General features: G+C 35.8%; 1 protein-coding gene across 6 annotated transcripts in view; it reads left to right on the forward strand.

Moving 5' to 3' along the window:
- LOC427025 (Nipped-B homolog-like) overlaps positions 1–12,123 on the forward strand; it is a 159,034-nt gene that overhangs the window by 129,196 nt on the left and 17,715 nt on the right. For all 6 annotated transcript variants that reach the window (XM_046905108.1, XM_040655189.2, XM_025144549.3 and 3 more), the window contains 9 exons: positions 1,356–1,499; positions 4,086–4,175; positions 4,424–4,638; positions 4,741–4,843; positions 5,841–5,939; positions 6,035–6,181; positions 7,394–7,528; positions 9,002–9,100; positions 10,157–10,210. In XM_046905108.1, coding sequence (XP_046761064.1) covers positions 1,356–1,499; positions 4,086–4,175; positions 4,424–4,638; positions 4,741–4,843; positions 5,841–5,939; positions 6,035–6,181; positions 7,394–7,528; positions 9,002–9,100; positions 10,157–10,210 — 1,086 coding nt within the window. The remainder of the gene's footprint in view (positions 1–1,355; positions 1,500–4,085; positions 4,176–4,423; positions 4,639–4,740; positions 4,844–5,840; positions 5,940–6,034; positions 6,182–7,393; positions 7,529–9,001; positions 9,101–10,156; positions 10,211–12,123) is intronic.

Raw genomic sequence — 12,123 nt, forward strand, 5'->3', positions numbered from 1 at the left:
TCTTTCAGTATCTAAAGGGGGGCTACAGGAAAGGAGACAGACTCTTTAGCAGAGTCTGTTGTGATAGGACAAGGGAAATGGTCTCAAACTAAAAGAGAGAAGACTGAGATTGCATATAAGGAAGAAATTTTTTACAGTAAGGGTGGTGAGGCACTGGCACAGGTTGCTTGGAGATGTGGTGGCTGCCCCACCCCTGGAGACACCCAAGGCCAGACTGGGCAGGGCTCTGAGCACCTGGTCTAGCTGTGGATGTCTCTGTTCATTGCACGGGACTGGGACTAGATGACATTTTAAGAGTCCCTTCCAACTCAAATGATTTTATATTTTCCACATTAAAAATAATGGTATTCTGTACCATCTTGTAAGTGCAGATATTTACTTGGATTAAAGTAAAATAGCTGTAATTACTCTCATTAAAGATCTTCTCTGGACTATTAATTTAGCACAGAACATGAATACCATTAAGTAGCTTATACCAATAATATTACATTTACTTACAAATAATGAAAAGTTACAGAATGTGAATATTTTTGCTAACATAAGAGAGTTGTTTTTTCAATATTTTAATGTAATTAACACTATAATTTAAGCTGTTTCTTGAAAAAATATTTTATGGTCTTGTTCCTGGTGAAATGAGGAAGATGTATTATGGTGATTAAGATCTATGCTATTGCAAAGATTATCTCCTCTGCTATATATCTAGATATTTTATGAAAGTAGATATTTAAAAGAACACCCAAGCAGGCGGCATATTTGTAGAGAGAGATTCAATAAAGTAAAAACAATAATACAAAATAAGGGGTGCATCTGTGGTGTAATAGTAAATGGCATACTTTTCTTGAGTGTAGAAGTTAGGTGGAATTTTCATAAGGTCAGTGTCTTGTGAGAAGAATGAAGAGAGACTGAGAAAGTTAGGGTTATTTAGCCTAGAGAAGTCTCTGGGAAAGTCTTATAATGGCGTTCCAGTATTTAAAGGGGGCCTATAGAAAAGATAGGAAGAAATTCTTTATCAAGGAGTGTAGTGACAGGACAAGAGGTAATAGTTTTTAAACTAAAAAAGGGTAGGTGTAGTTTAGATATAAGGAAGAAATTGTTTATTGTGAAGATGGTGAGACACTGGAACAGGTTTCTCAGAGAAGCTGTGGATGCCCCATCCCTGGAAGCATTCAAGGCCAGGTTGGGTGGGGCCCTGGGCTGCCTGATCTATTGGGTGGCAACCCTGCCTATGGTAGGGAGGTTGGAAGTAGATGATCATTAAGGCTCCTTCCAACCCAAACCATTCTATGATTCTATGAATCTCAGCTGCATAAATACATATATTAAAAAAAAAAAAAAATGTGTTCTGCTTTTCTTAGGTTCATCAATTCAGTAACAAATCAACAGAAATGGCTTTAAGAGTTGCGTCACTTGACTATCTTGGAACTGTAGCTGCAAGACTGAGGAAAGATGCAGTCACTAGCAAAATGGATCAAGGGTCTATAGCCAGAATCCTCAAACAGGTGAGATCCTATGCCAGCTGGATTGAGTTGGATAGAGATGTATTCATTCAAATATTTGAAAATCATAAATAGGTGCTTAAAAATAAAAGCTCCACTAAAAAAAAAAGGACAAAAAAAACTGGCAAGTGGAGAATCAATTTTCATTGTTCATATTTTTGAATCAAACACGTTCTGTTTATAAATATCACATTTTTTAGTTTGCCATTGTCTTTTTTGCAATACACTCCCAGTGATCATATTAAGAAGTTAATGACAGTGGTAAAAACTTTTTTACTGTGACAGTAGGGGAGGAAATAATGGAGCAACAACATCAGTTGAATTCTGTTTTGAGAAATTAAAAATATATGTATATACGTAGTTTGCTCTGAAAGTACTGCCTCATTTATTTCCGTAAAAAGTGCAACAGCTACAAAGAGCACAACACTGTTCATTAGAACAAATTCTCAACTACAAAACAGTACTTTTCAATGTAGTCAACACTATTAGCTATGAATTTCTGCCAACAATGAACAAGAGCCTGCATGCCGTGCTTGTACAAATCTGCATGGCCATCCAGAACGTGACTTTATTCCACGCTGCTGAGGCCACTGCTGGAATATACCACCCACCCCTCACTGTGCTCACATCCACTGTTTGATCTCCATAGTCATTCAGCAAGCATCAGTGAATGTCAGTGGTGCCATTTTTTCCACATGGAGGAATTCAGTTACACACCTTTGCTTCATACCCACTTCCATGTCAGACGCCATTTTGTCAGACTGCCCCTCTGCTGCCATCTGTCACATGGTAACAAAATAGAACAGGATATTGGCAGGAAGGTTAAGCCTCTGCTGCCATAACAGCAAGATCATAAAATAGGAGACTTTACTTTTGGAGCAGCATTAGTAATTTGCCTCTATGTGCTAGTAGGTTATATGTCAGTGATTTTCACAATTCTCCATCAGACTTTGTAGGGAAATATTTTACAAGTGAAGTAACCTTTTTCTTATCTCCAGAAGTTCTAATGGTATTGAAAGAAATTACAGAATAATACATATGCAAATGGTGACCTGTTTTTTTTATTATTATTATTATTTTAACAGCATCTGACACTAACTAGGCATTGGCATCTGCAGAAAATGAAATTGCTTTGGGAATTTGAACACTAAAAGCATTTTTTCAGTTCTTTAAGAAGCTTGGTGTCAATGATGGTAGACAGTACCATCCATACATTATGGAAGGTATAAATTATTCAGTACCATGAGACAGGGTATACAGTGTTGTTAATAAATTATGTATAACTTAAGAACAAATAACTACAGCCTGTTATCCACAAAATTTAACGTTGGTCTAAGGCTGGACTTTAAACCGTAATTTGCACATACATTGGGGTGCCAAATGTATATCAATGAACCTATATCAGTATTATGTGCACTGTAGACATACTTGTTTTGAACTCCTGAATTAATCATTTTGAAAAAAAAAATCATTTTACTGTTGTAACATCAGCAACCACAAGGACCTGAATATTTCAGTATAATGCAAAGGAAAAAAAGTGTTCTATTTTTTTGTTGTTATGCTCTCTTGTAGATGTTGAGAAAGTTAGTTTCTGACTAATGAACAAGATCATTAATACTGATTTATTCTCTGTAACTCCTATGTGGGAGAAGTGCATTGTCTGTTGGTTATATGCAAGATTGTTATTCCATTTATATAGGCTGGAACTATTTAAGAGATTAAGATATGCATATTTTCTATAAGAATAGTCTCTTGGAAAAAATACATTCTTAACATTCATACAGTTCATTTATTTACAAATATGATAGACTAGCATATCTCCAGCACACTTACTTAGATTACAGTTTGGTAAGTAAGATGCTTTTTGCGCATCTTAAATGTACTTGACAGGAAAATTGCTATTATCCTATAGTGTAAAAAGGCTTTATGTGGTAGGTGGCATTTTTTATAAATGTTTTGTTTTTTCATAAGGTTTTTGACTAACAAAAACTTATTTTAATCTCAGCATGATTCTTTATTACTAGAGCTCAGAGGGGTTTGGGAACAACCTCTAAGTTTTCCTTTTCATAGTTATACCAAATATTTTTACAAAGGGTTATTTTTTTGTTGTTTTCCATACCTTTCTACTGTTGTCTATGTTTTCATATTTCTTTTCATTTGACTTTTTTGCCTTGTATCCTTTGTTCACCCAAGAAGTCACTGTTTTCAGTATTTTATTATTAGTGAGACAACTAATGATGATTTTTAAAGGTTAAAACTTGTGTCACTCTGTATGATTTCAGCCCTTTTTTTCTCAGTGACGGAGAATCTTCACACAAGATCATAGAATGAAAATAAATCAGTCAATCTGTTTTAAAACCAGTCTTATGCTGCTTTTAATTTATTTTTTTTTTTAAGACTTTGGAGTCCCAAAGTCAAATTTTATTTAGCTTGTATGCAGCTTATGGGGAATTGCTTAAAAAACTGTTAATGTTCTGCAGTTATCAGAACTAACTTCACCGTATTTCATAAGTGGACATACAGATTGTCAAATGATAATTACCGCTGACTGTACAATATTGTATTTTATAACTATCTTTCTCCTGACAGGTTTCAGGAGGAGAAGATGAAATTCAACAGCTACAAAAGGCTTTGCTGGATTATCTAGATGAGAATACAGAAACCGATGCATCATTAGTGGTAAATTTCAGCATTCTGACATTGAGTGTATATAAAAATAATTTCAGTAATATGTCTCCTGAAATAAATGACTTTCAGTCATGCATATTACTGCTTCAATTTAAATTGTCACTCTATCATATACTGTTGATCATCTTTTCCAAAATACGGTTGATGCATTAGACTAATTTAATCTCATTATAAATGTTAATTTCCCTCTTCTATATCTATTGTTTTTGGTTTTTGTGCATTCTACTGTCTCTCTCCAGTTTTCTCGGAAGTTTTATATAGCTCAGTGGTTCCGTGATACAACTATGGAGACAGAGAAAGCAATTAAATCTCAGAAGGATGAGGATTCATCTGAAGGAACTCATCATGCAAAGGATGTTGAGACCACAGGACAAATCATGCATAGAGCAGAAAGTCGCAAAAAATTTCTTCGTAGCATCATTACAACTGCTGCATCTCAGTTCAGTACATTAAAGTATGTTTCAGTACTGCTGATATTTTCATTAACCATGCATTTGATGCTTTTAATTTTAATTTAAATAAACATGTCCTAATTAACATATTGGATTTGTTGCAGAATTAATTCTGATACTGTGGACTATGAAGATGCTTGTTTGATTGTTCGCTACTTGGCCTCTATGAGGCCATTTGCCCAGAGCTTCGATATTTATTTGACACAGGTAAACTGTGCCAGAAGTCTTAGTAGAGTAAAACACAGTTGGTTTTTGACTCCAAACACATTTAGGGTAGTGTGCAATATCTTTTCATTGTTGAGCACAAGTATTTAACAGGCCATGGTAACACCACATGCTTTAATATTCTGTAGTGATGCCATAAGTGCTTATTTTTCTTGCATACATTTTGTATATCATATTGTGCATATATTATTTTTGTCTATGTACATGGCAAAATCATTAGATGTAAACAGTAAAAGGATAATTAAAATATTTTAAATCTTTTTCACAGTTTCTGTAAGATGCATGCTCATTTGATAGTGCTAACTCATGAAATGTATTTGATTTGAAAATTTAAGCCAACTTGATCATTTTCTGACACAAGTGCATGCTACTCTCACTTTGGTAGCAGTTGTTTGACCAGTATGATTTATTTGCTTTTTCTGGGAAAAGAGGACATGGTGACATGTTTGAACTCCAATAATGGTTTAGGTTGCATAAAATGGTTTAGGTTGTACAAAGCCAGTCATAGAGTTACAGTGTCCAAATCCAACTTTCCTGTTAAAAGAACCATAGTGAAAGCCACATCTGAACGGCAAAATTAGAGGTTGAAGTAAAGGGACTTAAAGTGAGCATATGGACCCTGTATAAATCCTGTTTGAAATAGTCTTAGAGGTGGAGCAAATCCTAGCAAATTTCCATACTCAAGTGATAAGTGCCATAGAGCCTCTTCACTGTCTGGAGGCATTCAAGGCCAAGCTGGATGAGGTTTTGAGCAATGTGGTCTAGTGGGAGGTGTCCCTGCCTATAGCAGGGGGGTTGGAACTAGATGATCTTAAAGGTCCTTTCCAACCCAACCTGTTCTATGATTCTATGTATTCAATTTTTAGTAAATGTTATTTTAGTTAAATAGTTTGCATATTATTCTGCATTTTTGCCTATGTTAAACATTGTTCACTACCTTCCCAAAGCAATTGAGATTTTGTTTTTGTTCTCTTATTAGATTCTGCGTGTGCTTGGTGAAAATACAATTGCTGTTCGAACAAAAGCCATGAAGTGTTTGTCTGAGGTTGTTGCTGTAGACCCCAGTATTCTAGCCAGGGTAAAAAAGGAAATATCCATCCTGTGTATTTTTATCACACTTAAAAGAAATCTTGATTTCTTATTTTGGATTTGTGTTTTATTTGTTCTTTTTAGCTGGATATGCAACGAGGTGTTCATGGACGATTAATGGATTACTCCACTAGCGTACGAGAAGCAGCTGTAGAGCTGCTTGGCCGATTTGTGCTCTGTCGTCCTCAGCTTGCTGAGCAGTATTATGACATGCTGATTGAAAGAATATTGGTACGGTGACTTGTGATAAAGTAAATGGCATTGGGAAACTTGTTTTCAGCAGTTTATATAATTAATAATATGGAATTATCAACCTGAAAGTGAATTGTACTTTATTGTTTTCAGTGAGGAGCATCATCTTTCTAAGACCAACCCTGTAAAACACATCACTTGTTTCCAATAAGACTTCTTTATGTCAGAAAGTAAACATACAAAGAAACGTACCTTGGCAGAACCAGGATTATGTTCCTTTTTTATTCCACTGTTAAGGCACAAATTAGGTGAAATGGGTTATTCCACATGTTTGAAGTTTGATATGTAAATCTCTGAAGGCAGTTGGGGGCAATGAAGAAACATCTACAGCACAGTAATTTAAATTTGCCATTTGTAATCCAAAAGAAAAAGGAGAAAAGTACTTTTTTTTTTTCTGTGCTATATTTTAGCATTTTAAAAGGTTTCGTGTTAGAATTTTTTCACTAACTAGTTTTTTGTCTGGATGCTCAGATAAAATACAATGTTAATTTAACTAGAAGACAATGCTAATTTTTAGGATTCGTATTATACAGGTTTTTAGTCAAATGCTACTCATTTGCTATAGTTACATGATAAAACATGTTTCTGAAGGGCTTTTAGAGATGGTTTCATATTTATATATATTATATATATGAAATTTATAGTTTCATATGCTTATATAATATGCATGCATATAAAATAATTCATTCAGACATTCACATTAAACACATTTGAATAAGATTATATGAAGTGAAGCTCCTCATCCATCTTCTTAGATGAAAGCTAGGAAAATGGAGATGAATTGTTGCACAGTGCTTATGCATAATCTTTATTCGGAGGCTTGAAGTATTACTGTCCAGATCTGCAAAGGGTCTTGTGTGTTCCAACAAAGAAGTTAAAACATCATTGCATCTGGCTCTTGAAGTGGAATTATACATTTGCAACATCATGAGCTCTTAAATCAGAGGGTATAAGTGGAGGAAGCATTTCAGCATTTGGGGCACTCAGACAGGCTTTTAGAATTGTTGCAAATAGAGTGGAAAGAGTTACATTGACCTTTCATATAAATGCATTCCAGAATATTTTAGCTCCTTCTTTTAAATATATTTTGTACGTTGGATTGGTTGATCTTCAAATATTAGTTCATATAATGCACGTTAATTCATATGTTGGATTTGTTTTCAAGAGTTGTGATGGTTTTTCTCCTCACAGGATACTGGTATCAGTGTCAGAAAAAGAGTGATAAAGATACTTAGGGATATCTGCATTGAACAACCAACATTTCCCAAAATTACAGAGATGTGTGTGAAAATGATTCGGAGAGTCAATGACGAAGAAGGCATTAAGGTATAATTAAATATTTCCTTCGGGATTTTAATTGCCAGTGTTTTAGTGTTTTTATATTTTCATATTTTCACCAAAAAAAACCAAACCCCACATTGCTTCTTTGTAAGGTTTATGAGTTTTATTTACTTATAATTTTTGAGATATTTAGTATCTTGAGTTTAAATGCTCACTTGTTTTTTTTTCTCTCGTTTTCTTTGAGTTTTTGCTGTCAATCAAAAGATTTTTTTTTGAGAGGTATATTCAAGAGTTTTTTTCTGCTTGCAAGCATTGTGTGATACTTCTCTAACAAGTAAAGCTAGAATATAAAGATCCTTTCTGCAAACAAAATAAGCTTTAGGTCAAAATGAAGTGCTTGACATTACTATATAACAGATGTAAGTTCTACATATAAAACATTATGAAGTATTTGTGTGCTTTTTTTGTATTATTTCTGAACATTTAATGAATCACTTATTTCCCCTGAAATGTTACTGATGTGATCAAATTCTGTTCTTCATGCAATGTGTCTGCAGAAGGGTGCAAAACTAAGATTGTATGATAAATCATAAACCTGACACTGACATTTTTGTTTAATTCAACAAAAATAATTTTAAAAATATCTTGGTAATTAAGAATACACCTGTAATGATTTTGTGTCACGCTTCTAGTGGGATTTGAAATCTGCACCTTTAAAGCTGCAGCATATATTTTTACCACTTGAGATGTATTAATGCCAAGTGGCTTTCAGTGAAGACTGTCAATCAAGACACAGAATCTGAGGTGCTGGAAGCTGGATGTAATGTGCTGCTATGAAAGCAGGATGACCTTGTTTTCTCTCCCCTTCTTTCCCTTGCCTTTCCAACAACCTCGGTCTCTACAATGCATTTTCTATATTTCTGTGGTTGAGGATTCTTATAACTGTATGCTTTATAAGCAGCGCAGGAATAGTGTAGTACACTTTGATTCTATTCCACCTTTTCCACTATCAAAAAACATTGGAAGGGAGCCTAATTCCTAAGTTTGGCTGTAAAGACTTGGGTTCTCTCCCACACCTTGTCACAGCTTCTGAAAGCTCCCAAGTAATCTACCACTGCTGCTAATTCTGCTATACAAGTCACAATCTTGTGTTCAGTTGTAATTTCCTCAGGGTACTATGTTTTCCTCATGAATGCAAACTACTGCAGGAAAATTGTAATTCCATTTTCCCTAGCATCGGTTCCCAGTGATCATTTGGTACTTTACTTGTTTAGAAACCAGTATAACTCTTGTAACAGTAGATCTGTGTCTGTCTCAGATAATATTCTCTGCAACCATCTTAGTTTGAATAATTCCTCATGAATTATTCAAAAGCTTTTTTCTGCAGGTTTTTTGCTTGTAGACTACATCTACAACATATTATATTGTATGGATATATTAGAGATAACACCTTCGTGCCAAGCTTGCTTATTTGTGCTAATGCTTTCTTTTTTTTTTTTTTTTTTTTTTTCCCTTCAGAAATTAGTAAATGAGACTTTCCAGAAGCTCTGGTTCACTCCAACTCCCCACCATGACAAAGAAGCAATGACCAGGAAAATACTAAACATCACTGATGTGGTACATTATACAGATTTCAATTAGTTTGCATGCAAAACTTGATTATATTTTTAGTATCTTTAAAATATTGTCTGTAGTCTTTTAGAAAGCAAAAAATATTCAAGTGCCAGCAGCACTTAGCAGGTGGTTTTCTTCATGTATCTCCTGGCATTGAATATATGCTAGAATTATACTAGAATTATTCATCTGGTGGAACAAGCTTTGGAAAACTTTAAATGATCAATAATATGCTGGCAGTGATAACTGGGATCACATTATGTTCAAGCAAATGCTAGTAGCAGCATATACTTAAGTTTAGCTAAGAAATAGTCTCTTTTAAGAAAATTTTCTTCAAACAATTGATAATATTTATTTTGAAGAATTAATAAGCTTTTTTAACAAGTATAGGGTCACCTAGAGTAAACTAATATCTGCATAATCTATTTTATAAGAGCAGTGAATTGAACAGCATGTCTCAAAAATCTGTTTCAAATAAAATCCTTATACATTTGTAGTGAAAGTGTGTTCTGTGTAAAATCGCTGTGCTTAGAAGGTGTTTTAATATCAGTATACTGAAGATGTAAAGATCAAACAAGTACTTGCTTTACTACTTAACATTTTTTAATCTCTATCCTGCTTTTCAGTATTTTTACTAAACGATAGTGTAGTATGCATTTTTCCAGACTGAAAAGTCAGTCAATTTGACTTCAGCTTAACTTAGTTCTCCTGCAAATTCCACTTTAGAGCACCTGTGAGCTGATCTTGATATATGATGAGATTTAAGGATTGATTTGTTTATAGAATCTGTACAACATGTTGTACTACAAAACCAAATTTTGCAGTGGTCAGTAGAATATGTAGGCCTTGTGTTGTATGAAATATCAATTCTGGAACTGCTTGAATGAGGAGAATGTTTTTTCAAATGCAGGAAATGGTTTTTATTTTCCGAAGGTATAAAATCATGGTACTGAATGCATACAAAAATGTGCATGTTTACTCTTCTTTAAAGATGAAATCTGCATTGAAGTAATATTCAAATTCCTTTGTTAACCAGTTTATTCTTAATACTGCTTTTAGGTTGCAGCTTGTAGAGATACAGGGTATGATTGGTTTGAACAGCTTCTTCAAAATGTAAGTAACAAATTTTTAATGTATGACACAATTGTTGTAAGAATATTAACAATTCTTTTGATGCTAAAACACAATGAAGGGGGACTGCTGTGTGGAAGACTTCCTGATGCAGCTGGTAAGAGAGCCTACCGGGGAGGTGCCCCACTAGATATGCTATTCACAGAGAAGGACTGGTGGGAGATATGGAGGTTGGGAGGTGTCTTCAGAAGGGTGACCACAAAATGGTAGAGTTCTCAATTCTTGGTGAAGTCAGAAGGGGGGCCAGCAAAACTTCTACCTTGAACTTCTGGAGGATGGACTTTGAACTGTTCAGGACTATGGTAGGGAGGGTCCCTTGGGATTCAGTCCTGAAGGGTAAAGGGGTCCAGGAAGGCTGGTCGCTCATCAAGAAGGAAATCTTAAAGGTGCAGGAGCTGACTGTTCCCCTGTGCTTCAAGACGAGCTGGCAGGGAAGAAGACTAGCATGGGTGAACAGGGATCTTTTCCTGAGGCTCCAGGAGAAAAAGAATCTACCTCCTGTGGAGGAAGGATGGGCAACTCAGGGAGAGTACAAAGAAATTGTTAGGATATGCAGGAAGAAAATTAGAAAGGCAAAAGCCCAGCTTGAACTCAACTTGACCGTTGGGGTAAAAGGGAACAAAAAACTTTTTTACAAATATATTAACAGTAAGAGGAGGGCTAAGGAGAATCTCCATCCTTTACTGGATGTGTCCGGGAATGTGACCACTGAGGATAAGGAAAAGGCTGTGGTTCTCAATGCATTCTTTACATCTGTCTTTAAAAGTCAGACCAGTTATCCTCTACCCCCTGACCTGGAAGTCTGTCCTGTTTATCTTTATTGATGACCTGGATGAAGGGATTGAGTGCACCCTCAGTAAGTTTGCACATGACACCAAGTTGGCAGGAAGTGTTGATCTGCCTGGGGTTAGGGAGGCCCTACAGAGGGATCTGGACAGACTGAATATCTGGGCTGAGGCCAGTGGGATGCAGTTAAACAAGACCAAGTGCCGGGTCCTGCACTATGGCCACACCAACCCCAGGCAATGCTACAGGCTTGGGGCAGAGTGGCTGAAAGGCTATGAAGAGGAAATGGACCTGGGGGTTATTGGTCAATACTCAGCTGAACATGAGCAAGCAGTGTGCCCAGGTGGCCAAGAAGGCCAATGGCATTCTGGCTTCTATCAGCAATAGTACAGCCAGCAGGAGCAGGAGGTGATCATTCCCCTGTACTCAGCACCGGTGAGGCCACATCTCAGTGCTATGTTCAGTTTTGGGCCCCTCACTGCAAGAAAGACATTGAGGCCCTGGAGCGTGTTCAGAGAAGGGCAACAGAGCTGGTGAGGGGTCTGGAGCACAAGTCTTATGGGGAGTGGCTGAGGGAGCTGAGGTGGTTCAGTCTGGAGAAGAGGAGGCACAGGGGAGACTTTATTGCTCTCTATAAGGATGGGAGGTTGTGGTGAGGTGGGGGTCGGCCTCTGCTCCCACATAACTAGCGATAGGACTAGACGGAATGGCCTCAAGTTGCACTAGGGGAGATTCAGGTTGGATATTAGGAAAAGCTGCTTCTCTAAAACAGTGGTCATATGTTGGAACTGGATTTTTTTTCTAATCATTCTGAAAAGAATGTTACTTTATTGGTTACTTTTGAAAAATATGACTAGATTATTGTTTTCCTCATAATTTCATGAAACACAATGTTAACTTTCATCTCAGTGCAAAAATCAGTAGAACTTTTCTCTCCTTTTGTTGCAGTTCATTTTTCTTTGGTTTGATTTAATATTTTTATTATTTCCTTTAAATTTTATTCACTATGTACCTTTTATAGAGAAGATAAAGAAATTCTTTTGTAATGCAAAATCCTTGTGTACCTGTAATAATTATTATAAAACCAGTATGTATCCAATGTAAATGAA

Source organism: Gallus gallus, chromosome W (genome assembly GCF_016699485.2).
Source record: "Gallus gallus isolate bGalGal1 chromosome W, bGalGal1.mat.broiler.GRCg7b, whole genome shotgun sequence".
In the NCBI taxonomy this organism is placed as follows: domain Eukaryota; kingdom Metazoa; phylum Chordata; class Aves; order Galliformes; family Phasianidae; genus Gallus; species Gallus gallus.